Source organism: Marmota marmota, unplaced genomic scaffold (assembly GCF_001458135.2).
Source record: "Marmota marmota marmota unplaced genomic scaffold, marMar, whole genome shotgun sequence".
Lineage (NCBI taxonomy): Eukaryota > Metazoa > Chordata > Mammalia > Rodentia > Sciuridae > Marmota > Marmota marmota.
In genome coordinates this window covers 13,905,319-13,931,282 of record NW_025999960.1, presented here as the reverse complement: position 1 = coordinate 13,931,282, position 25,964 = coordinate 13,905,319, and the positions used below count along the sequence as shown (strand labels likewise).

At 53.1% G+C, this 25,964-nt stretch overlaps 2 protein-coding genes across 8 annotated transcripts in view; one reads left to right on the top strand and one right to left on the bottom strand.

The window, feature by feature from the left end:
• Hdac7 (histone deacetylase 7) overlaps nucleotides 1-22,560 on the top strand; it is a 35,568-nt gene extending 13,008 nt beyond the window's left edge. Inside the window, exons 2-26 of one of the 7 annotated variants that reach the window (XM_015493262.2) lie at nucleotides 2,916-2,969; nucleotides 6,164-6,396; nucleotides 6,511-6,604; nucleotides 6,902-7,013; nucleotides 7,590-7,705; nucleotides 7,941-8,066; nucleotides 8,467-8,558; nucleotides 8,750-8,860; nucleotides 8,999-9,176; nucleotides 9,369-9,565; nucleotides 9,762-9,956; nucleotides 10,701-10,920; nucleotides 12,674-12,807; nucleotides 12,931-13,051; nucleotides 13,330-13,379; nucleotides 14,706-14,813; nucleotides 15,755-15,810; nucleotides 15,967-16,054; nucleotides 17,055-17,174; nucleotides 17,385-17,482; nucleotides 18,638-18,756; nucleotides 19,452-19,585; nucleotides 19,860-19,944; nucleotides 21,054-21,192; nucleotides 21,348-22,560. In XM_015493262.2, coding sequence (XP_015348748.1) covers nucleotides 6,211-6,396; nucleotides 6,511-6,604; nucleotides 6,902-7,013; nucleotides 7,590-7,705; nucleotides 7,941-8,066; nucleotides 8,467-8,558; nucleotides 8,750-8,860; nucleotides 8,999-9,176; nucleotides 9,369-9,565; nucleotides 9,762-9,956; nucleotides 10,701-10,920; nucleotides 12,674-12,807; nucleotides 12,931-13,051; nucleotides 13,330-13,379; nucleotides 14,706-14,813; nucleotides 15,755-15,810; nucleotides 15,967-16,054; nucleotides 17,055-17,174; nucleotides 17,385-17,482; nucleotides 18,638-18,756; nucleotides 19,452-19,585; nucleotides 19,860-19,944; nucleotides 21,054-21,192; nucleotides 21,348-21,393 — 2,925 coding nt within the window. In that variant the 5' untranslated portion in view covers nucleotides 2,916-2,969; nucleotides 6,164-6,210 and the 3' untranslated portion in view covers nucleotides 21,394-22,560. The other 6 variants (XM_048802599.1, XM_015493263.2, XM_048802600.1 and 3 more) reach the window with 6 other exon arrangements.
• Nucleotides 22,561-23,384: 824 nt separating this feature from the next.
• Slc48a1 (solute carrier family 48 member 1) overlaps nucleotides 23,385-25,964 on the bottom strand; it is an 8,053-nt gene continuing 5,473 nt past the window's right edge. Inside the window, exons 2-3 of the mRNA XM_015493266.2 lie at nucleotides 25,228-25,395; nucleotides 23,385-24,620 (exon numbers count right to left, since the gene is read on the bottom strand). Of these exons, the coding sequence (XP_015348752.1) occupies nucleotides 24,484-24,620; nucleotides 25,228-25,395 (305 nt within the window). The 3' untranslated portion in view covers nucleotides 23,385-24,483. The remainder of the gene's footprint in view (nucleotides 24,621-25,227; nucleotides 25,396-25,964) is intronic.

Sequence of the window (25,964 nt, the reverse complement as noted above, 5' to 3'; positions counted from 1 at the left end):
TGTAGAGTCAAACTTCCCCTCCTGGTCAGGGACAGAGAATCCAAGACTGTAACACAGGCTGGGAAAGGGGTCAGCCCTGAATGCTGACTTCCTACTACTGCCTGCTTTCTCCCAGCCTTTCTGTTGCTTCCTTTTCAGCTAGTCAGGAGTCCTGGGAGGTGGGAACATCTTGAACAATGACATCAGAGACATTGGGAGAAGGCATTTGGGTGACAATGATCCTGGAAAAGACTGTACCCCAACACAAGGCCAGAAGCCCCTGGGAGATAAGGGATCACCAAGTCTCAGTCTTCTGGCCATCTGGTGTAGGCTTGTAGGGGGTGAAGTCACAACTGCTGGGCAAGTAAGCCCGTGGCTGGGGCTTGAGGCAATAAGGTAGGAGTAGTGGGGAACCTAGCTTGTTTTAGGTGCTCATGGGGTAGATTGTGGTGTTTATGTCTACTCTGAAGGTAACCAAGGGCTGGGAAACTTGCAGGTCAGGGACTCTGTGACTCTTGGTTCTGGGTGAGATCAGGTTCTCTGGTTTATTTAGGAAGGTGACTTAGTAGGCCCAGATGCCCAATACTGAGTAAACTACTTCTTAAACTGTACACAGTTGCTTCCAAAGAAGATAGAAATGGGGAGTAGCCAGGATTCTAAGAAAGAGAGCTCTTCAACCTGCAGAGAGCTGTGTGGAGAAGAGTCCAACCCTGGGCAGTGAGTGTTCTTGGTCCCTTGGGTCCATTTACTCCTCATTTTATTTTGGTCTGACCCCAAATGAGTGATTAACAGCCCTCTAAGAGAGGCAGTGAGGTCAATGAGAAGGGGTGGGGGGTTGTTCCTAAACTCAAGCCAGAACCTGAATGCAGGTTTTGCTTTCTTATTTCAGTTTGTTTACTGATGGGTGCCATGAGATGCTTTTTGTCTTTCTGGGACACAAAGAGAGCTGTTCCTAAGGTCTTGTCTCAGTTGCTGTGCTCCTCTGAACTTGAAGGCCCTCAGCACAGAGCCAGGGAATGGAAGGAGAAGCAAGACTTTTTTTCTAGGAAGTGCTTTTGGAAATAGTTCCTTTGACAACACACACTTCAGGGTCATTAATTTTTCTTCTATCCAGAGAGTGCTTGCTGTCCAGAATCTGTGGTTACCAGGGAGAGAGGCACAGAGAACCTGGCTCTGCTCCCAAGTGTGAAGGCTGCTAACCAGTCCTTGGGCAGGGACTAAAGGGAAAGTGGGACAGAATTCTCAGAAGGCAGGGGACGCGAGGGCTGACATGGTCTCTGGGAGTACACTGGGAGCCAGACCAGAGACCTCTCTTGGGGGAACCAGGTACCACAGAAGAAAGAAGAGGTCGTAGGACACCCAGCCTGAGGGTTACCATGACAGGGGGAGGGCAGTCTGCCTCTGGCATAAGTGTTCCTTGGGGATCACAAACTTTGAGAAATATTCATGCCATGTTTTAGGTAGGGAGTCAGGAGACCATCATATGTTCAATTCACCCATCACCATCAGGGCCTGCCTTGTGCCCAGCAAGCTATCAGGGGCAGATATTCTGACAAATCACACCACCAAGACCATGATTAGTGAAGCGATGGACAAAGAGCAAATCTGTGGGAAGTGAGAAGAGGTCAGGGTGATCCTCAAGAGGGGATGGGCTTGGGCAGAATTTGAATAGGTGGGATGACATGTCCTGACTGAACTTTCTCATCAACCAACCAAAGCAAATGGGGCACTAGTGTTTGAGGGCACAAGTGTGGGAGTCCCTGTGCTTGGAGCTTCCCCTCCCCCACAGTGCCTGCCTACATGGAGTACTCCTTTCTCAGCTCTGGAAGAGGAACTGTGAGTGTCCCTGAAGCTCAGGTCTAGAGCGTACCACCTTCTGCTTGCGCTTCAGAAAATATATCTTCTGAGGCCTGAGTTGTGGCTCAGTGGTAGAGCACTTGCCTAGTATGCATGAGACACTAGGTTCAATCCCTGGCACCACATTAAAATAAACAAATAAAATAAAGCTATTGTGTCCATCTACAACTTAAAAAAAAAAAAGAATATTAAAAAAAGGAATATTTCCTCCAACTTTGGCCCAGGTGTCCCCCAAATGCCTCTTCCAGCTGGCCTCTTGGTCCTTGTCCCTGAATTGGGATGGCAGGAGGGAAAGATGTCCACCTTGGACAGGTGGCCTTAGGACTCACCTCTGTCTTCTCCTATCAGCCCAACTCAGGGGTATTTCTGTTGCCAATCAACCCCGGGCTCTACTCTAGATTCCTAGGTTCTGATGGGATAGGAGGCCAGAGTTAGACTTAGGAGCCTAGGAGCTCAGATTATCCAAGAAGGAGAATGAGGTGGGTCTCTTCTCTAGGACAACAGAGGCAGCTGGACATAGGATGGGGCAGTAGGAGGAAAGGGGTCCTCACTGTGGGGTCCTCAGTTCCAGATCCAACCACTTTACAGGTTCCACCAGAGGCGGCCCTCCAGGCCATAACCCAGTCCCCAACTGTAGAAACCTTTTTCTTCCTGCCTGCTCCTTTCTTTTCGAACCTGGAAGGCCTGTTAGCTCCTGCTTCTCCTCTCCAGGCCTGGTCTCCCCTACTCCCTGCTGACTTCCTCACCCTGTGCTCCCATCTCTCCCCCCAGTCTGTTTCTTTCCCTTCAGGCTATGGGAGCCTGGTGTGGCTGCCCAGGGAAGATTCTATCTGACTGAATCAGGGCAGGCTGAGGGCATTGCTGGGTGAGCCGGGACCTCCTTCAGTTCTTGCTGTGGACCGGGTCCAAGCGACTGAGGTATCTGAGTTACTCTCGGTAGTTGACTGAAGAAGAGGGAGCTGGAGATCTTCTCAGTCAGCATGCAGCAGCAGGGAGCCTGTCTGGCGTGGACCTCTCTACTCCCTTGTCCCTTCCCTGTCCCCTCTCAGCACTCCTTTACTCCGTCTCTCTTCTCTCTACAGATGGGACCCAGGTGAGCCCGGGTGCCCACTGCCCCAGTCCTCCTGGCACAGGTAAGAGTCAGGCCTGAGGGACACTGTGGTGGGAGGTAGAAGTGGATGGAAGGGACATAAGAGGCGTGAGGACTCAGGGTTGGAAAAGCAGAGATCTGGCTGATGGGCCGGAGTTGGGAAGTTGGGGTTCCAGTGGAGGGGACAAAGTTGGGGTTCTAGCTGAAGGGGAGGAATGGAATCAGAGGCACCTCTGGGTCCAGGCTGCTTGCAGTGCTGGGAAGCACAACAGGAAAAGGAAAGACGGGATGCTCCTCTTGTCCTGGCTGGGTTTAGTGAAACAGGAAAGAAAGTAGGAAGCTAATATTTATTCTCAGACCCCTGCCCCACGTCAGGCACTGGGCGAGGTGTGTCCTTGTTTGTTGACTTGTTCAGTTCCCAGCTGACCCTGCAGGGAGGGCATGGTAGACCTTGAGGGGTGGGAAGATGCCCCAGGCTGCTCCAGTGGAACAGAAAAGACTCCTCTGCCTTGGTGAGAAGGTTCTCTTCCTTGTTCTCCCTGCTGGCCCACACCTCCTCTGTTATTAGGCCACTCTGGGAAAAAAATCCGAGTGGACTTTCTGTTGCTGCATTGGTTTAGGACACGCCCACAGGGCTAGTTTGGGACTAGAGGTCTGAGGCTTTCTCTTCCTTAATGACACCTCAGAATGCACAGCCTGATGCCTAGTAATTTGGTATGGAAGGGAGAATGGAACTCAGGATCTTTGTTTCAGTCCCAGCTGTCCTAAAGCTTATAGGCTGTTTGGGGAGACAGAACACACAAATGAAAGGAGAGAAAAAATAGTACAATGCAATATGTGACGAATATCCAATGAGAGGTGTCTGATTCATGAGTTCATCCATTCATTCCAGAATCTTTAATGAGCCCCATCACTGTGCCAGGGTACCTTCTGAAGCATTTTAGGAGGGATACAGAGATTTATTCATTGATTCCATGTTTGTTGAATTTATCATTTGCCAGGTACTATTTTAGGCCTGGGAATAAAATGAGCAATTCACAAAACCAAGTCCTGCCCTTGGAGCTTAACTCAGGTATGGGACTGCCCACAAAGTGCCTATCATGCCAGGGAGCAGTGAACATAAAATCTGAGAGGGAGGGACTCTGGGCTCTGCACTGGGTCCAGGGAAGAGGAAAGACACTGGTTGGGCTTTAAGCAATGGGTAGGATTTGAAAAGGTAGAAGTAGAAGTGTGAGGACAGCACTAGTAGGAGGACATTGTGAAAAAATTCAGAGGACATTCTGTACGTGGGCTTGTTACTGGGTGGAAGCTGATAGCTGAGGAGGAAGGTTTGTGTTCAGATGTAGGAGACCAAGTTGAGAGAAGCCGAGTTAGGACCAGATTATCGAGTCTTCAAATGCTAAATCACCCTGACAGGCTCCGCAGGACTCCAGGCAGAGCCCTCCCTAAGTTCTCAGCAGCCTCCTGCTCATTAGGTGGTGGTGGTACTGAGAGTAAGGAATGGGGCGACTGTTGGGGAACTGCTCCTAGCCTGTGTGTGGCTGAAGTGACTGTCCTTAGTTCTGGGTGACCAACCTTGGTTTCCCCTAAGCCCCGTATCATTAGGGGAGTCATCCCAGGAAGCCAGTAAACCAGAACCTCGGAGGACTGAGACCTTTCATAGAGCAGGAGTGTGTTGGCATTGGAGACCCAGACTCAACTAGAATGGGACTCTAGACTCCTAAATAGCCACATGAATGAGGAGTGAGGACACAGCTGCAGCAGGGGATTATCCTGGGGAAGGGAAAGCAGGAGGAGGTGGGACAAAGCTGTGCATTGTCTACTGTGGCCACATCTGGATGCACACCCATCTCCTCAGGTTTCTTGATATCTGGAGAGTCGCGGTGGATATCTATTTGCTTTGCCCCTCTTGAGTCTATGTCATAGTGTTGGAGTGATTTCCCTTAGTGACAACCTATTGTCAGCCTCTCTTCCTTTGCGAAGCAAGAAACCCCCTCCAAAGGAGGTGACTTCCTGGAAGTTGGTGGAAAATAGAGCACTGACTTCTGTAAGACTGGGAACCATGCTCACCGTGCTCCTAGCTGGGTGACCTTGAACAGGCCTTTTATGTTTGGGCCTCAGTTTCTTCATCTAGCATATCAGAATAGTAATAATGACCTCCCAGGACAGGTGGAGGTGATGAGATGACAGATTTTGCAGACTCTTGTGCACATGGTGCACTATAGATGTTAAGATGGTGATTAGTGGTTGTGTTGGTCCTAGAGGCTGCATTTCCTGCTTCCCTAACTGGTACTTTGCCAGGATGCTTTTCCAGTCCCCTCAGCTCCAGGCCCAGAGGACAGCTGTGGCTGCTCCATAAAGAGATGCCTGAAGGAGGCTCTCTGGGGAAGTTTCCCTCATGGTGTGTCCTGTAGTGGGAATGGCCTGCTCCCACCTCCTCCTGCTTTCCCTTCCCCAGGATAATCCCCTGTTGCAGCTCCACCTCCCAGTATCTCCAAGTCTCTGGCTGCTCAGTGCAGCCTGGCCCAGCTGGCTGTGCTGGCATGGACCCTGGTCTGGTGGCTAACTATAAATAACCCCTGCACCCACGGGCTTGGCAGGGTGCTTCTGGCGTGGGTGCAGAGGACACTGGAGAAGAGGCAGCTGAGCCTGCTGTCCTCACCAGGCCAGGCCCAGAGCTGGCCTGGAGGGGCTGGGAGCAGCCTCCGTGAGCATGTGGGTTTGATGAGCTGAGGGAAGCTGCATTGGGAACAGTGTTCCACACTGGGAACAGGTCCAGGGTGATCAACTAGGGCTGGCTATGGGCCCCAGCCATCACTTCTGAATCCCAGAACTCACGACAGAGTACAAGAGGTCACAATTTAGGGTCTGTTGTCTGATCTCTGCTGGTGAGCCTAACCCATTAGAGGGTAGCTGGGCAAACCCCCTCATTCCAGAGGGAAGGAAGGGAAGGAGAGGGTGGAGCCTAGAATGTACCGCTGCAGCAGTGATGCAGTATGAGTAAATCCCCATAGCCCTCAGCCCAGGCCTGGGGAGGAGTGGTCAATGCAGTGGTAGAGGGGCTTTGTAATTTTATGACTGCCTTTCCTACAGGCAAAATAGAATTGATAGCACTTACTTGCAGGCCAGGATTAAGAAGAGAAAAGGCCCATTGGAGGTGTTTTGCTGTTGTTGAGTTTGCCTGTGCCCAAGTCCCTGGAGATCAGCTTTCCAGTGACCCTGCCCCTCTGTTCACAGGCAGCCCCACGCCCCGTGCAGACACGCCAAGCCCTCAGCTCCAGCCCATGGACCTGCGAGTGGGCCAGCGGCCCGCAGTGGAGCCCCAGCCAGAGCCCACACTGCTGGCCTTGCAGCATCCTCAGCGCCTTCATCGCCACCTCTTCCTAGCAGGCCTGCAGCAACAGCAGCAGCAGCAGCAACAGCAGCAGCAGCAGCAGCAGCAGCAGCAGCGCACAGCCGAGCCCATGAGGGTAAAGACGGAGCTCCCTGCACATGCCTTCCCTCCCTCTCTCCCTGCAGCCTCCTCCACCCCAGTCTCAGGCCTCCACTCCTGCTTCTTCTTGGGCTGCTGGCCCCACCCACAGCTCTCAATGGACCCACCGATGATGCCCGAATTGCAGGGGGCACAGCAGGAGCAAGAGTTGCGGCAGCTTCTCAATAAGGACAAGAGCAAGCGAAGTAAGGATGGGATCTCTGCCTGCCCCCACTTGGGTGTCTGTGATTGCCCTTGGGTCTGGGAAGCATTAAATGGGAGGGTCACAGCTGCTGGGTCATTCTCTGCGTGCCTGTAAATGGAGGTGGGTGTGGGGGTGTCTGTAGGCTTCATGGGAGAGGTGAGGCCTTAGGCTTGGCTCTTGCCTGAGGAGTCCCTGGGACACTGTGTACTGGAGATGTGGACAGGGCAATGGCAGAGAATGTTCTGGGAGGCCACTTGTTTCCCCTCTCCCAGCCCACTTCTGACCCTTTGCCCCACAGGTGCTGTAGCCAGCAGCGTGGTCAAGCAGAAATTGGCAGAAGTGATCCTGAAGAAACAGCAAGCAGCCCTGGAGAGAACAGTCCATCCCAATAGCCCCAGCATTCCCTACAGGTAGCTCCCTGTCCCCACCTGTCCCTCGGGTTCTTCCCACATACGTTCCCCCCCACCCCCATATTACCCTGTCAGCCCCCTTTCTTCCCCAGGGCCCATCGCCCTTCCTATACACATAATGCACCTCCAAACACACCTCAACCAATGTCTGCCTTCTCTCCATTCATTCTCTCTCTTTCTCTCACCTGAGACCCTTCCTGTACACATACTCACCCCCCATCCTGGCTTTCTTTTGCACATGAGACTCTCTCTCTTTGTTTTCCCCTAAGCACAAAAATATCCTAGTTCCTAGAGCAGGTTTCTATTGCAGGGGACTAAGTCCCTAGTGGGCCTGTTACCAAGCACCCAGACTCTGGCTTCTATGCCTAGATTGGAGGTCTGCATTATGGCTGCTGGGTAGCATGGGTAGCCCACTGCTGCCACCTGGAGATGGCTCCCATTCTTGCCTGGCCCTGTCATCTCTGCCTCCCTGGCAGGTCCCAGGGCCCACATTCAGGAAGGCGGCTGTGCAGTGTGAGGTCTCTGTGGGCCTTTGGGTGTCCGCCCCTCTGAAGCACCTTGGCACTCACTCCACAGAACCCTTGAACCATTGGATACAGAAGGAGCTGCCCGCTCCATGCTCAGCAGCTTTTTGCCTCCTGTTCCCAGCCTGCCCAGTGACCCCCCAGAACACTTCCCCCTGCGTAAGACAGGTGAGCTGGACAGACAGACAGGAACTCTTCAGATTAGGGTTAGGGGAAGGGCCTTGAATTTGGGTCAGTAGTGAAGAGCCAGGAGGGCTGGGAGTGCTGGGTTGGGCAGGAACAGCATGCTGTGGGGTTTTCTCTTACATAGCTCTCAGAGATGACCGGAAGGGGAGGGACCTAAGGGCAGAGGAGAGAAGGGTGGCTGCCATGGGGCTTGAGTAATGCTGGTACTCCCCTCCAGTCTCTGAGCCCAACCTGAAACTACGCTACAAACCTAAGAAGTCCCTGGAGCGGAGGAAGAACCCACTGCTTAGAAAAGAGAGTGCGCCGCCGAGTCTCCGGCGCCGGCCGGCAGAGACCTTCGGAGGTGAGGGCCAGCAGAGTGGGTGGGGTTGTCCTAGGCCCTAGTTGGTCTTGACCCTTTGGGTCCCCCCTACCCCTAGTAGACAGGAGTCTCCCTTTGGGGGCTACCAAGTGTGTTGTACTATATCCCACACACCCACTGTGAGGTGAGTTGGGGTTGATAGGCAGCTCCTACTGGGCAAACTGACATTTGTCTGAAAAGGGAGCACCTTTAAAAAAAATTCCCCAAGATGCTATAGCCTAGCTGTGGCCTGCCATCTTCCTGCTCGTCAGGGAATAAGTCAGGAAGCAGAGGCAACCTGTTGGGGAAGGGGTTGTGCCTGGGAATCCTGCACCAGGGGACACTATGCCTTTGCATCTACCCTTTGGCCCTGATTACACCTCCCTTTCTTCCCAACCCTCAGACTCCTCCCCTAGTAGTAGCAGCACGCCTGCGTCAGGGTGCAGCTCCCCCAATGACAGCGAGCATGGCCCCAACCCTGTCTTGGGCTCGGAGGTAAGGCCTTGTGGGGACTGGGCTTCCTGGGGCACTTCTGAGGTTCAGCCTTTTTCCAGCAAGTGGCCCAATCTGGCCTGGGGCCACAGGGTCTGGGCAGCCCCCACCAGGGCCTCCTGGGTGTTCTGGGAAAGGCGTGCCAGGGGTAGAGGTCTGGGACCGGTGACCCGTCGCCCTGCTCCCCATGGCAGGCGCTCTTGGGCCAGAGGCTGCGGCTGCAGGAGACTTCTCTGGCCCCGTTCGCCTTGCCGACAGTGTCCTTGCTGCCCACAATCACGTTGGGGCTGCCCGCCCCTGCCAGGGTGAGTGGCTGGGCGCCCCTCCCCCACTCCAAGCTCATCCAGCCTCATTTACACCCTTGTCCTACTGTCTGACCCCATCACCTTCACAGTCCTCTGCTGGAATCTTTTCCCCATGACTTCTCCCTGCCTCTCCCCTAGGGTGATGGTGACCGCAGGACCCATCCAGCTCTGGGCCCTCGTCCAGTCCTGGGGAGCCCCCATGCTCCCCTCTTCCTGCCCCACGGTCTGGAGCCGGAGGCTGGGGGCACCTTGCCCTCTCGCCTGCAGCCCATTCTCCTTCTGGATCCCTCAGTCTCTCACACCCCTCTGCTGACTGGTGAGTCCTACGGCTTCTCCTGGGAAGGGGCTGGCTCTTGCACCCTGCCAAGGGCCACGCTTGAGGAGGGAATCCATCCTTCCAGACTTAGTCCTGTGCGTCTCCCTGCCAAGCCCCTGCCCCCACCAAGCCCTTGCTTCCTTCCCTGGCTCCCCATGGTTCCCTCCTTATGCCCCACCCCATTCTTTCCAGTGCCCGGGCTTGGGCCCTTGCCCTTCCACTTAGCCCAGTCCCTACTGACCACCGAGCGGCTCTCTGGGTCAGGCCTCCATTGGCCTCTGAGCTGGACCCGCTCAGAGCCCCTGCCCCCCAGTGCCACTGCTTCCCCATTGCTGGGCCCCCTGCAGACCCGCCCGGAGCGGCTCAAACCTCACATCCAGCTGATCAAGGTGAGAGGAACTGGGTAGAGGAGGGACTGAGGGGATGCTTAACTGGGATCCTGGGAAAGAAGAAGAGGGCTTATGGAGGGCAGGAACCTGGGAGGCAAAAGAGAAAATGACTACCAGAGTTCTAGCAAGATGAATGGCTGCCCTGCCCAGCTCACCACCTCCCACCTCACCCCTATTGCTCCACCTGGCTTCTTAGCCAGCCATCTCACCTCCCCAGAGACCAGCCAAGATGAGTGAGAAGCCCCGACTGCAACAGATACCCTCAGCTGAGGACCTAGAGACCGATGGCCGGGGAGTAGGGCAGGTGGTAGATGATGTCCTGGAACACAGGGAGTCAAGCCATGGGCAGCCTGAAGCCAGAGGCCCCGTTTCTCTCCCACAGCACCAGCAGGTATGGCTGTGCCCAAGTTGCCCATCAGAAAGTGTAGTCAGAAGGCCTAGAGCCTGGCCTAAGATGGGGAAGGGAGGTAGATACGCAATCATGGATGTCTGAAATCCAGGTCTTTGCAGGATTGTTTCCTTCTGAGGGCCATGAGGGAGAATCTGTTCTAGGACTTTCTCCTTAGCTTACAGACAGTGGTCTTCTCCCTGTACACTGTCTTCCCCCAGTCTGTGTTCAAATTTTTTTCTTTTAATAAAAACAACAGTTCTATTGTATTAGGGCTCACCCCAATGACCTTATTTTAACTTGATTTTCTCTGCAAAGATCCTGCCTGTCTCTAAATAAGGCTACTTTCTGAAGTCCTGGGGGTTAGGACTTCAGTGTATGAATTTGGTGGAGGACACAATTTCATGATAATACTTGATAATAGTCCATATATATACAGTGCCTCTGCAAGTTCCTGTGTTCTAGCATAGCTCTTGTAGATGAGGAGATCCTGGTCAGAGTGAGCTGAAGTGCCTAGGGAGCTCTGGTGGAACAGGGTGGTCAATCTCGGGTGTAGGTCTTTAAAGGGCCTGTTGAGGGCAGGAGTCTCAGAGAGTTAAAGGCCAGAGCCTAGGTGGGAAGCAGGGCTAGATGCATCCTGGAATCTCTTCAGGAAAGGGGTATGCCTGGAGGTTCCCAAGACTTTGGTTAGGAGAAGATGGAGCAGATTCTGAGAAACTAGAGACTGAGGCCCCTGTTTTCCCTCAGGTGTTGCTCTGGGAACAGCAGCGTCTGGCTGGGCGGCTTTCCCGGGGAAGCATCGGGGACTCTGTGCTGCTTCCTCTGGCCCAGGGCAGACACCGGCCCTTGTCCAGGACTCAGTCTTCCCCAGCTGCACCTGCCTCTCTACCGACCCCAGAGCCCACCTGCCAGGCCCGAGTCCTCACCAATCCAGAGGCACCCCCCAGGACCCTGCCCTTCACCACAGGTAAGCCAGGATTAGAGTGCGGGGCAGAAGGAAGGGCCTGGGAACACGAGTCTTTGTCTGTACATGATGGCACTTGGTACATTTTTAAGAGACTTCAGAGTGCTTTCCTAGTCTTACTGGACCCCTACAGTATCCCATGAAGCAGGTGGATAGATAAGTTATTGTTTTACACATGGACACCAAGACTCAGGGAACCTGTGACAAGCCTCTGGTAATGTAACAAGTTGGCCAGTATAAGAATTTGAGTCCCCTGCCACCATGTCTACCCCTTTTAAAAAATGTTATTTATTACTGTTGTTTTGTTTCTAAAAAGCTCAAAAGCATTTCAGAAATTTTGAAAAATATAGAAAAGCATAATAATAAAATAAAAGTCACTAAGTAGTATCCCACCACCCAGAAGTCACTCATCTTAAATTCTGCTGTAAGTCAGTACAGGCTGTGTTCTAGCTAGATGCACTTGTGCAGATGCCATGAATACATTGACTAGATTTTGTACCCCGCTTTATTAGTCTTGATATAATTAACCTTCAAAACTGAGATTCTTTTATTTCATCTCAGGGTTTTATTTTTATTTTATTTCTCATTGGTTGGATGTTTAGATTGTTATTCATTTTTCCTCATTTTAATTCTCTTATGCATAAGTCTTTACTCATCCTGGGATTATTTTCTGAGGGTCATTCTTAAGGAGTAGCATTCCTGGGTCAAACGGTCTGAGCATTTTGAAGGTCTGTGGTGTCCCAAGATATGCAGATACCCTGCCATAGAAGTGTACTCTACCGACCTCTAGAAGCTTCCCCTGGGACAGGCTGAAATAATTCTTTGGTCCCTGTGGAGTGGTTCCAGAAACCTACCTCGTACCCTACAAGAATACTAAAGTCCACAGATGCTCCAGACCTTTATATAAAATGGTATAGGATTTTCATATGACCTGTACACATCCTCACACTTACTTTTCTTTTTTTTTTTCTTTTGTGTGTGGTGCTGTGGATTGAACCCCAGGGCCTCATGCATCCTGGGCAAGCACTTTACCACTCAACTATATCCCCGGCCCTTCCCAATATACTTTAAATCATCTTTAGAGTATTTATAATGCCTACTGCAATGTAAATGCTGTGCAAATAGTTATATAATTATATTGTTTAGGGAATAATGACAAGGAAGAAATGTCTGTACATGTTTAGTACCTAGGAATTTTTTTTTTTTTTTTCTGAATACTTTGATTCCCAGTTGGGAGAGCTGGCTGAGCTGGCTATAGTCACTCTCCAGAGCTATGGTCATTGTATGATATGGCCTTGTGATATTGTGGAGTACCTAGCTCCCAGTTTGGGGGTTCTCTAGGAATTCTTTCTCCTCTTGCTCCCCCTTAGTGGCCTTTGGGTTCATGATACATTTTCCAGAGGGAAATGCCTGCTGTCAGGCCGGCTGTTTATTCCCCGAGCCCTTGAGGGCACGGTAGATGTGATGGGCCATGTGGGGAGACAGCGGCCGTGTGGCAGCTCTGTTGGCTGGCCCTGTGTTGATGTGTCCATCAGGCTGTCCAGTTGCCCTGGCACTCATGGAGTTGTACATATGGAAGTGCAGGGTTAGGGCTCAGCAGCGGAGCAGGATGAGGAATGCTGGTCTGTATGGGGTGTGTGGTGCCATGCCTGACTCTAGGTGGATCCATGTGGGCACCGGGTATTCTGTCAGTAGTTCACCGTTGGGGGGTTGGGGTGCTCTCTGGCACTCCTGCCCTGAACCCTGCTCCTGGCAGGGCTGGTCTATGACTCAGTCATGCTGAAGCATCAGTGCTCCTGTGGAGACAACAGCAGGCACCCTGAGCACGCTGGCCGCATCCAGAGCATCTGGTCCCGGCTGCAGGAGCGGGGCCTCCGGAGCCAGTGTGAGGTGAGGAGGCTGGGTGGGGGTCTCAGAGCCCGTGGAGGTAAAGGTAATGGGAGGGAAGAAAGGGTGAGAGATGGAAGCGGAGGGGTAGACAAAGGCTTAGGAGCTCTGTGGGCTCTTCCTCAGTGTCTCCGGGGCCGGAAGGCCTCCTTGGAGGAACTGCAGTCAGTCCACTCTGAGCGACATGTGCTCCTCTATGGCACCAACCCACTCAGCCGCCTCAAACTGGACAATGGGAAGCTAGAAGGTAGGAGATGGATGGTGCTTGGCCCCAGATATCCCCGAGCACACCCACCTTACCCGCTCCCATGCTCTTTTCTCCATCCTGCTGGGCCAGCCTCCTCCAGCCTCCTGGACATCCCCGTTTGAACTCACTGCTCCCATCCCTCTGCTGCCCAGCTATTCCTCTCCCTACCCGGTTTCTCTCCCTCAACACCTACCTGGCCTCTTCTGGGCCTCCCTGCTCCCAGCCACACCAGAGGCTGAGAACATCCACACTCACATGGACTGGGCCTCTCCCCACAGGGCTCCTGGCACAGCGGATGTTTGTGATGCTGCCCTGTGGTGGGGTTGGGGTAAGTGTGCCCAGAGGTCTCCAGTGGGCATTGCTTAGTGTTCTCGACTCTCCTCCCTTCAGTTTTCCCAGGCCCAGCCCCCACTGGCTGTTCTTGTGGTTCTGCCAGACCTGGTGGGCCAGGGACTTTCCCATGATGCCCCTCTGCTGGCTGGAATCTCCTTGTGGATGGGTGTATCCTGGGTCCATCAGTGTCCCTGATTGTGGAGTCCAGTGCCTCCACCTATTTAGAAGATGTTTGGTAGATATTAACTGAGGCCCAAAGAGCAAGGCCAAAATTGGGGCTTAAGATTGTCCCCTCTCATTAAGGTGCCAGTGGCTGGGCATGGGCCATTCCACGCCAGCCCCCAGGCTCCTTTGTCTGCCCTGTAGTGGGCCTGTCAGCAGTCACAGTGGCCTCAGGCTGGTCCCCGTCCTTGGGCTGCCTAGTGTGGGGCTGAGGTGGTTCTCCCTGTGTCCTTGGAGATCCAGGAACTTCCCTAGCTGGGACCCAGCCTCCCAACCCCCAGCTTTGCTTCTTCACTCCTCACCTGTCAAGGGCTTCCTGCCTGCTCTGGCAAGGCTCTCCCTGTGGTGGTATCAAGCATGGTGTGTGAAGGCAGGGGATGGAGGTCAAGTTCAGCAAAAATGGGAGCTGTAGTGGGGGGCTGTTTGGGAGCCAGTCAGTGCCCTGTTCACAACTCCCCATTTCTTGCCACTTTCTGGTTTTTCCAACTGTTGTTGCTTCTGTTTTCTCCTCCCTCCTCTCCCTCTCTGTCCTTCTCTCTCTCTCTCTCTCTCCAGCCTCTTGCGACTCTCTCTGCCTTCCTCGCCTCTCTTGGTCCGCCTCGCCCTCCCCATCTCCCCATCATGCCCCCCGGCCCCTCCCTAGCCTTGAGGCCCAGGGACTGGGTTTGGGGGGCCTCCCAGCCTGGGCTAGGGGCCCTGAGTGGAAGACAGTGGTGCAGACGGCCCCTCCAGCTCCGACCGTCCCGCAGGGCCTGAGCAGAGTCAGCTGGGGCTTAAAACCCCCTCCCGGCCCAAACCCCAATCCCGCCCAGGTAACGCCATGCCCCCTCCCCTGACCGGGGAGGCAGGCGTGATGCTGCCAGCAGAATGCTGGCCACAAATAGGCTGGTGCTGGGACTTATGCTGGGAAGGAGAAGCCCTGCTGGGATTGGGGGACACAGGAGGCCTTGCCTTTGGGCGGTGGGGCACTGGGGAGGCAGCGCCGTCTGCCCAGCTCCCTGCCCCTGGGGTCCTGGCCATGGGATGGGTACCACCCCACTGGGTGCTAGCTCCTGTGGGAAGCCTTGGATGATGCGGGCTCTGACTCTGGCCCCCACAGGTGGATACTGACACCATCTGGAACGAGCTGCATTCCTCCAATGCAGCCCGCTGGGCCTCTGGCAGCGTCACTGACCTCGCCTTCAAAGTGGCTTCCCGTGAGCTAAAGGTAGGAGGTTTTGATTGAAGGCAGGCACACCTTGGAGGAGGCAGAGGATGGGGAAGCGGGATTCAGAGCCCAAATCCCTGACCTCTCATTCCTCTTGGATATTGCCACAAGGTTTGGGAGGCAAAATCGAGGGCTCTGAGGAGCAGGGTAAGATTTGAACCTGAGATTTGTGTTACTTGGGGAATCAAGCCACTCTGCCCCTGGACTCTGGTTTCTTAGAGACACAGGGTCCTGATCATCCAGGACCATTTAAGACCCACTGCATGGCTGTAGATAAATCATAGGCCATCTCTGGACCTCATGCATTAGCCTGTTGCTTTTATGTAGGGCCAAGGGGCTCTACAACTGTTGGTGTCATGCTTGTTTGCTCTAAGCGGGGCACCTTCTAGGGATTTGTCCTGAAGTGTACATGCCTGCCATGTAGGACCTTATAGCCCAGTGTGTTCACAGTGTGCTCAGTGTCAGCTCTCCTTGGCCAAGCTTTGCAGTTAGCACAGCTCTGGTATTAAAATCCTGGCTCCACCATTTACAACCAGGCATCTTGGGACATGTTACTTAACTTACCTAAGTTCTGGATTCCTCCTCATCTATGAACTGGAAATGGTGATAATGTTTATCCTATGGCTCACATAGAAAGTGTTTAGCACAGGGCCAGGTGTGTAATTTTTACATAACACTCAGTAGCTGTCACTGCCAAGTGATTACCACCAGAACACAAGAGGGAAGGATTCTCTGTTCAAGTTCAGCCTAAAAGCAGTGGACACCCAGCATGGGGGCCAAGGCCTGGGCCACTCAGCACCAGCCAGGACATTGTTAGACATGTTGGCAGCTGTTGCACTGTGGCCACTTCTCAGAAGAGGAGACTGGGCCCTGGGGGAAGGTTCATGCAGATGCAGGTCAAGGACTGGCTGTTTGGTGACAAGCACTCTTTCCCTTTCCAGAATGGTTTTGCTGTGGTGCGGCCCCCAGGACACCATGCAGATCATTCCACAGCTATGTAAGGACTGGGAGAAGCCTGGGTGGGATGAGGTGGGGACAGGCCCTCAGAGCCTTCTCATAGGCTGGGCCACGCTAGGTACTGGGGGATAGGGAACTGGACAGATGCCAGCATGGGGAATGAATGGGCTGACAGGACCCGCTCTGCTTTTCACAGGGGCTTCTGCTTCTTCAACTCAGTGGCTATAGCCTGCCGGCAGCTGCAACAACAGGGCAAGGCCAGCAAGATTCTCATTGTAGACTGGGTAGGTCTTGGCTCCTTGCACCTTTAGATTCAAGAGCCCTGAGCCTGGCATGAGAACTGTGGCTGTATGCCTTGGTCCTGCATTAAGCATACAAACTCCCACAGTGGGTAGGAGCTCCATTTGAGTGTTGTCTTTTGGTCTCTGTTGGCTTCTTTTGGCAGATCTAGTGATTTCTGCATTTTCCCTATGTGTAGTGACAATAACAATAACATCAGAGAACATCATTATTTCACTAATCCCATCCAAACACTGGTTTTACATCTGATCCTGACCATAACCCATTTCACAGATGAGGAAAGTGAACACAGAGAGGTGAAGTAACTTGCACACTCACTCGCCTCATGATATGTGAGGCTAGGATTTGAACCCAGGCCTATTAGCTCTAGAGTACATGCATTTAACAACTAAGCTACATTTCTTCTGCACCGACAGCCGTGAAAGTAGAAGTTGAGAACAGTGGAGGAACTTTGCACACTTGACCCCATGCATGGTCCCGTGAGTCAAGTGCAGGACCCAGTTCTTCTTAGGAGGGATGGGACTGGGCTCATGTACCTGACCCTCTGTCACTGAGCTTGGTTTCTGATCACACACTTGGACAAGATGCAGTAGAAGGACTATGAGCATGATTCTGTACTTTTTCCTTACCTGATACTGGTTCACCCCCACATACTCCTCTCTCCTGTGGTCTGGCCTACCCTAGCTAGCTATCTTGATATCTAGCTATCTAGATGGATTGATAGAAAGGCAGATAGGTAGAGAAATGATTTATATATTACTCATATATATGTATACATAGAGAATGTCTTTCCACATGGAGAGATAAGGTTCCATAGAGTAATTGGGGCTACTCAACCATGTAGCTCTAGGAACCCTAGTTTCCTAACCTCCGGTCTAGGTTTCTGACCTTCAGAATGGTCACCAACCTTGAAATCCTTCCAACACATCCTGGCCTCCATTTCTCTGCTTTTGGACCTTCCCTAATCTCCACCACCCTGCACAGGATGTTCACCATGGCAATGGCACCCAGAAAACCTTCTATCAGGATCCCAGTGTACTCTACATCTCCCTGCATCGCCACGATGACGGCAACTTCTTCCCAGGCAGTGGGGCTGTAGAAGAGGTAAACACACATCAGGACTCTCCTCCTGCCCTTGCCCTGTCCCTGCCATGGGAGCTTTGTGATCCTGGGCAGATTGCTTAACCTCTCCATTCCTCAGTTTCCCCATCTGGAAGTGAAGAGTCTTGATGAGCTCTTCCTGCAGCACCAGCATCCTGATATTCCTCTTCTGGGCCTCTGCTCTCCTCATGTCTCTCTTGTCCTGTTTCCCAGGTGGGGGCTGGCAGTGGTGAGGGCTTCAATGTCAACGTGGCCTGGGCTGGAGGCCTGGAACCCCCCATAGGGGATCCTGAGTACCTGGCTGCCTTCAGGTAAAAATACTCTAGGAACCCAGAGGAGGCCCAGCTCAGCAAGGCCACCCTGCCCTGCCCCTTCTTCTCCAGCACCAGGTTGGAGGTGATCAGCTGGCATGTCCGCCTGTTCTTACTCCGTTACTAGACGCTGTAGGCTAGCCCTAATGGGAAGATGAGATGCACACAATGAGAAAGTCTAAGAGTACTTAAAAAAGTCACACACTACCAAGAGCCAGTGTTGAGCTGAGTGTCAGGAGATGGTCAGAGTGTAGGGAGCAGAGACATCATATTCAAAGAAGGCTGCCTGGAGGAGGTGGGCATTGAGCAAGAGAGGAGAAAAACTATGGAAAAAGAGAAAAGAGATGATGGCCATATTGAAGGAGCTACTTCAAAAAACTAGATAGAAGAGCTTCAGGCTCTGTCAGGAGCCCTTACCTCTTTCACTCTGGGCCCCTGTACTTCCTTCAGGGAAAGGGATCTGGGAAGTAGATCTCCAGACATTTTAGAGATATTCTCCATGAGAGCTAATTCCATAGGAGCCCTGGGTGGACTTCCTGGCATCTGTGCCCAGGGCTTTTTAAAGAATGGGCCAAAATGGACCCCAGAGTTGCATTAGGGCTAGGGGGGGGTGTAGCTGTTGGGAGTCTTCCAGGAGAAAGGATACGGGGAATTTGGTGGCCCAGTACCTGAGTTGCCCAGGTCAGCTCTCCAGTGGCAAGTAGTGGGGTGTTGATTATTTTCAGTGCCCAAGGCTTAGTGACCAGAGTCCTGCTCAATTGGCTGTGAGATTGTCCCTTCCCTATGGCCCTGCCCATTGCCCTCTAAAGGTTCTCTCTCTCTCTCACATACATACACACACACACACACACTCACACACACACTATGCTTTTTTCCCATCTGGTGCCCATCCTCCCTTTCTGCCTCTTGCTAGCTAACTTCCCTGTGTGACTGAGTTCTCAGGCTGTGTATAACAGGGACATGGTGGCCAGCCAAGATCAAAGAAATCAGAGGGATCCGTTAAATCCTGCTAGGAGATTGAGTGTCTTGGAATCCTGAAAGCAGGATGCCCCCAGCACAGTTGGCAGGAGAGGGCTGGCATAGGCAGGGCCTCGGCCTTGGCCCTGGCTTCTCTGTGCTGTGTGCCAGGCCCCTCTTCTCCTTGCAACCTCACAGGATAGTCGTGATGCCCATCGCCCGTGAGTTCTCTCCAGACCTGGTCCTGGTGTCTGCTGGGTTTGATGCTGCTGAGGGTCACCCAGCTCCACTGGGTGGCTATCATGTTTCTGCCAAATGTAAGGGGGCCCGAGCCAGCAGGGTGTGTAGGGAATGAGAGCCAGGCTGTATGGGATGGAGGGGGTGGGGGGGATGCACTTCCCACATCTAAAGGGGAAGGTGGCAGTGGCCAGCCCAGGGCTGAGTGTGAAGACTGGAGTATGGCAGCTGGCCCTGGAATTCACTGGGATCTCCCAGCCTAGCATAGCCCAGATCCCTTGTCAGGACCAGGTCAGTTTACTATGGAGGCCTTGACTCTGGAGACTTACATCTAACAGATGGAAATTCAGCCAAAGAACTCCCCGCCCCAACTCTGGTTTCCAAGCAGGGCTGGCAGTTCCTCTAGAGGGAGGATGGGGAGGAGCAGTGTCCTGAGAACAGAGGGTACCCATGCAGCCTGATGGGTCATGGGCCCTGGGGACAGAGAAGAGGTGGTGTGGCTCAACGAAAAAGGCTCAGGCTGGAGTTGATGCCCCAGGTTCGAGCCCTAGCCCTGTGACTTACTGCCATAGGGTCTTGTGCAAGTCTCTTAATTGCTCTGAGCCTTGGATGAGGCACCGTGATAGGCTTTGTATGGGATTCCATGTGAAAGCACTTTGCCTTTGAGTCCTTATTTATGGAGGAAGCAAGCAGAGAAACATCAGACATGGAGAGTGGGTCCACCTCTCCTTCATCCCTGTTCCCTCCTATTTCTCCCCACTAACCAACCATCTAGGTTTTGGGTACATGACGCAGCAACTGATGAACCTGGCAGGAGGTGCAGTGGTGCTGGCCTTGGAGGGTGGCCATGACCTCACAGCCATCTGTGACGCCTCTGAGGCCTGTGTGGCTGCTCTTCTAGGCAACAAGGTGAGCTGCCCCTTGCCCCTGCCCCTTGCTGCTATAGGACAGGTGAGCCAGCTCTCACAGGCCTGCTCTCAAGAGTAGGCAGACAGATAAGGCAGGGGAATGAGGTAGGCACAGTGGACACCTCTTTCCAAGTCAGATCTGGGGTCAGCATCTCCTGACTTGGGCAGAGCCAGGAGCACATACCTGTTTTTGTCCAGAAGGCGAGGGCCCTTCTGGAGAGAGGTGGGCCTGTAAGTCCTTGAGAGACTGGTGACTGGTGGACTGTTTTCTGTAGGTGGATCCCCTTTCAGAAGAAGGCTGGAAACAGAAACCCAACCTTAATGCAATCCGCTCTCTGGAAGCCGTGATCCGGGTGCACAGTGAGTGTGTGACAGGATACCTGCTGATCTCAAACCTGGGAGAAACTCAGCGATCTATTACCCCCAGGGGAAAGGATCCCAAGGATTCCAATGACTCTAGACACCAGAATCCTAGGGATTCCTGCAAAACACTCAGCAGTATTGGTGGGCAGCCTCCCATTAGCTCTCCAGATGGACCCAGCAGGGACCACCAGATAGTGACCTCCTCAAGGAGGGGACTGGCCTCACATCTCTCGCCACAGCCCTGCACCAGGGCCAGGCTGACAGCAACACTCAGGCCTTATTTGCTGAAAGGCTGGTTCCTATCCCTCCCCTTCAGTTCTGGCCATAGGGTTCTTGGGAGTTCTACATGCTTAGAGCTGGGGTTTTAGAATAACCCCCATATTTGGAAAGCACTTTAAAGTTTCAACTTCAACATAACATACGTTGAGCACTTCATGATCTATGCTAGGGATAAAAAAAATGAATAAAATAGAGTCCCCACATCAAGGACTTGGCCAAAGAGGTGTACAAAATAGTATAGACATGGCTGAGCCTTTGCGGAGCTTTCCTAAGTGCCAAAACTTTTCCTAAGTTTTTGTGCTAGACTGTTCCATGTCTAGTGTTGCTCACAGCTGTGGGCAGGATGAGCATTCCCATGTCCAGATAGGGCTGCCGTGTTCCCAAGTCCACACTCCCTTGTCCTGGGGGTGGGGCTGAGCACAGGTGGTGGTTGTATGAGACCTTGTGCTCCAGGAGGCCAGAGCTCAGGGACATATGAGATAATTGACAGAGACCCCATCTAGTGGCAAGTGGGCCCTTCTGGTGCTTTCCAAGATCTCCATACATATGGGGAATGGTGGGAGGTAGCCTTTTAGTCAGTGGGGATGGGAAAGATTTGGGCAACTGCAAGGACACCTCATAGCCATGTTGAACCTGCTCTTCTCACCCTTCAGAGCTATGGAGGGAGGGGTGGGTTGGGGGAAGGGGCCAAGAAGAGAGCCAATACCAAGCTGAGGATTCATTCACTATTGGGCTTTGGGCCCAAGCCACTAGCATCATGTCTGATCTGGGATGCAGGGTGGGGGGACTGTTTTCCCCAACCTTTCTGACCTGGCTTCTTGTCTCAGGTAAATATTGGGGCTGCATGCAGCGCCTGGCCTCCTGTCCAGACTCCTGGGTGCCCAGAGTGCCAGGGGCCGATGCAGAAGAAGTAGAAGCTGTGACTGCGCTGGCGTCCCTCTCTGTGGGCCTCCTCACGGAGGAGAGGTAATGCCAGACCCCTGCTCCTGGTCCCATGGTCTCTTCACCCCGTCAGATCCTCCCAACTTGAAGACCCCAAAACCCCATGCAGCTACCCAACTACCAGGGTTGTGAGGGAAGCTCTGCTAAGGCTGTGCCTGAAGCCCTTGTCCCTCCCTCAGGCCCTCAGAACAGCTGGTGGAAGAGGAAGAACCTATGAATCTCTAAGACTTTGGAACACATCCGCTCACCCATTCTACCCTTCGGACATGGCTCTCCTAACTTCTGCCACCAGCCCTATTCCTGTGTCTTCTTAGATCCTGTGCACAGATTGTTGGGGCCAGAGAACAGCCTGCCTTGACAGTTACAGCATGGGTGCTTGAGAAGGCCTGAGGCTTGAGAAGATCAAGGCTTGAGAACTGCCTTGACGATTACTGCATGGGGACCAGAGAAGACCCTAAAAGCAGACAGGCTGTGCGCCAGGCCCTAGCAGGGCTCTTATGAATGGAGTCTAACCTTCCTGTGTCTGGGCCCTCAGCTGTGGCCTCCATGCCTCAGGACTGCACAGAGGAGGACTGGCATAAGTGGGCCTGCCCTTAACCACTATTCTTGGCTCTCCAGACCCCAGACTTTGCACACAGTCCCAGGCTCCATGCAGAAATGTGAACTTGACCTCAGCTAGGGTGGCCCTTCCTAGGTTCTGTGGGCTGGAGGTGGGTGGCAAGGAGGCCCCTATCTTTGAGTACAAAGGGAGTTCTGTCTCTCACCTACTTCCTCCAGTGCCTCTGGAAGCTTTCCTGCACCACTGGGCACTGAAAGCTCCTCTGAAAACTCTCTGAGAGCAGTCACCTGCAGACCTCCCATTTGGTCACTGTCCCTGCCAGAGGCTACCCTATACCAACCATCTCAGTGCCCTGGTGGAGTAGACAGGTGCTGTCAGAGCCCTGTGCTTCCTGATCCAATGGTGCCAAACTTTCATCTCCCCTCAGAAGCACAACACAACCCCCAGGGATCCCTCAGTCACTGCCCTCCTTCATGAGCCTATTTCTGGGGTCTCTCCTGCCCCAGCTCTGACTTCTGCCCCATGTAGAACTGGCTTGGCTGACGGGGAAGAGGGCAGGAGACTAGACACAGACTGCCCTGGCAAAATCTTCAAGGCTTTTGGGATCCCTGCCTGGGGCCAAGAAGGAAGTATTTGTGTATGTGTGAGTGTGTGTATGTGTGAGTGTGTGTGTGTGTGTGTGTGTGTGTGTGCGCGCGCGCATGCACGCATGCGTGTGCATGCATGTCTTCCCCGGGACCCACCATACCTTGTGTATGTCTGCATGTTTTTGTAAAAAAGAAAAAAAAAAAAGGAAAAAAAATCTGAACAATAAATGTTCTATTTGCTTTAAAGTACCTGTGAGAGGGTTCCTGGAGATGACTAGTGGCCGTCAGTGGGTAAGCACGTGGTACATGGCTCTAAAGCACAATGTGCATCTGATTCAGGCCAAGAAGGGGCACAGTTAGGTTGGGCTCAGCCTCCTCTCCAGCCCTTTGCCCTTACATGGCTACTGCCCTACAGGAAGAAGCCCTCTGAACACACTGTAGCTGCCCCTGCTTTCTCCACCACAGGGTGAGAAAGAGGAAGCAGCCCTGGGTGGAAACATGGATCCAGGAACTAGGTAGGAGGAAGAGGGAGTGTGTTCAGACATAGCTAGCCAGTGCACCCCCAAAGGGTCCTGAAGCAGACACACCCAGGCTTGAGTCCCATCTGGGAGCTCAGCTGTCACATCACCTCCTGAGACCTCTGTTTATCAGTACAAGTCTCCAGAAGTAGCATTGTTTCTGGTTCCTTCCTGCTCTAATGTGCCCTGACTTCTTTAGCATACATGAGATGAGAAGAAAGAGTGGGCGAGGCAACAGGCCAGGACAAGCCCATCCAGTGTAAGCAAAGGGAGGCGCCAGTGCCTGCCTTCCTGGCTTTGAGTCCACCATTCTTCCCAGCCTGGCCCCTAGCCCTGAGCAGCCTGGCAGGGGTGGAGGGAAGAAGTGCTCAACCCTTTCCCACCTGTCCTGGCTTGGGAGAGGACACGGGTCCCTGAAGGGGCTGCTGAGGCTCTACCTTGGGCTTCCTTTCCCTGGCTGGGCATGCTAGGAAATGATTTACTCAGCTAGAGAAACCCTTCTACCACTCCCACAGCCCCCATGATTGCCTCCCAAGAACCAAGCAGAGACTGTTTGATATAAATGGCCGCTGTATTTCCGCTAAAGTGACAGTGACACAGATAAGGCAAAGAGCTGGGGGCAGTGGAGAAGGAGGAGACATGCAAAATGGCAACCTAATATAAAAAAGATACATGTAACAGCCCCTTCCCTCCCAAGTTAGGTGAGCCCTTGGGCCAGTGTAGGGAGATTCAGGAGGGAGATTTAGAAAGATAAAAGCTCTAGTTGAAGGGCAGTGAGCAGGGGCTGGAGTTGGGGGAGAAGGTCTCATGGCTGGGGCTGGTCTGGTGCAATGAGGAACAGGGAATCACAAGGCCTAGGGCTCCTTTTCAGCCTGCACCGTGTTACCCACTTCCCAATACCCTTCTGGGGGTAGGAGTGTGATCCCCGTGGCCCTTAGTTTAAACAGGCCTGCTCTGGGGTGTGTAGATGTGTGCATGTGACAGGGGGTGGAGGGGAGAATGGCTGTCTGGCCATAGTGTACTTTCAGAAGTCCAGCTCTGGGAGAAAGGGTGGGAAGAAGGTCACAGAACTCTCCACTCAACTCCCCAGGCTTTGGGGAAAGAGCCAAAAGTTGCCTATGACTGATGACTTCAGCTACCTGACCCTTGATGAATAACAGGTTGGGGTGCTGAGGTGGGAAGTGAGAGGTCTCCATTAGCGATTTCTCCCTTGATGTGACCTCACCAGGTTCCCACCCCAGCCTCAGGGAGAGGGCCTGGAGTGGCAGGGACCAAACCACCTGCCCCTAGCCCCTGGCACCAGGCATAGGTCAAGGCCTCACAGTCCTACCCTTGACCCTTTGACTTTGTTGCCCTGGTCCTACTTACAAAGATTGCTCACCAAGTGCTAAGAAAATAGATCCATTTGAAAAGGTCTAAAGCTGCCCTCCAGCCAGGCCGATGAGCTACCTGGCTGGACCTCCTTTCCACTGCACCCAGGTCTCTCCCCAAAGGGACCAGGCAGTTTCCCGGGAAACTGCACTCAAACTGCTGTGTTCCTTTTGACACAGTTCTGGGTCCCCAGGGGGTAGGGGCAGGGCCTCCTGATGCCTCAAAGGCCAAGTCCAGGTCCTGAGGGCCCCCCCGGACCACAGTGACCTCACTCCCTGGGTCAGAAATCACTGAGGATGCTGATGTCGGCAAAGTCGGCCCTGTATCGGTGGGCGTAGAGGCTGAGCAAGAAGGCCCACTTGAAGGAAATGAAGCTCCAGACGCAGGAGAGGTAGTAGCTGGTTGGGTCTGTGGGGCCTGCAGAAGAGAAGAGCCCAATTGTGACTAGATGACTACTCCCCAGCTGGTCACCCTTCCCACTAAACATCCCTGTACCTCTTGCCACTCCAGTCCTATAGGAAGACTGAAGCGGGTAGGAAGTCTTAAGAGTTCTCCAGTGTTTGCAGGCAGGAAGCCATGGAGATGAGAGAAGGCCAGGACTGGCCAGTCACAGGTCTGTATCTGACACTCTGCTTTTGTATCATGTATGTACCCCAGGCCACTTGCAAGTTGTTTGTGCATCAGCCTGTAGAGGGGCAGGGGGCGGGGCCTCTGTCCACTTCCTGTTACAGCCACTAGAGGGCGCACCCTTCTCAGAGATGGGCCGAGACTAAATGGTGTCAATAACCATTCTGGAGGATACTTACATGGGCCATGCTCTATGCTCAACACTTCACACCTTCTCCCTCAGGGGCAGGGACTTTCATTCTCCTCACATTAAACATAAGAAAACCCAGGCATGGGGAGGTTAAGTGATTTGCCCAGTCCGTTGGATATAAATTGTGGAACCAAGATCGGAACCTCAGGGTCTACTCCTAGGCTTTCTCCATCCATACCCACCCTGCTCTCCCTGGGGGACCCTTACTCTGGTGCCGGGTAATGGCCAACGTGAGGAAGGTGCAGAAGGCAGCAATGGAGACGGCCAAGAAGAGAATGCCCACAAGGAAGAAGCCACGTAGTCCCTTAAGCCAGGTCCTCCAGTAATCCTGCATGTACATCACATGCGTCACCAGGACCCATAGCGCCAGCACACCTGGGGGACAAACTCTGTCAGAATGACCTGCGAACCTGCCCACCATGATGCAGCCCCCTCTCCTCACCCTACTCCAGCCCAGTGACTCCAGGATCCTAGGAGTCTTCCGTTTCACTAGGCCAGACCTATTTGCATAATACTGAAAGGACAGATCTTCGTGCTCTCACAACCCCATGACTGTGGAGTCTTCCCTGGAGTGTGACATCACAACTTTAATGCAGAAGTACATGAAACTCTTGCTGCTTTCTAAGAAGCCAGACAGTAAAGATATTTGTGAAAATATAAATCAATGCCATTCCTCTTTCTTTTTTTTCAAACATGAGTATCTTTCTGAAAAATGTTTTTTTAATATGACTTTAAAGTGCATAAAAACATTTGCTTTGATTTCCAATATGGTACATATCAATAGATAGAACTCACATAAAATTTGCTCTGAGTTTTACTTCAAGAGGATCTGAACACCAGAAAGTTTGAGAACTGTGGCAGTCCAGCCTGCTTTCTGAGCATTTCCCACTACTTACCCAGAGGCTACAGAGAGGGGTAAGAAGTCCCTCACCCCCCCCCCCCGC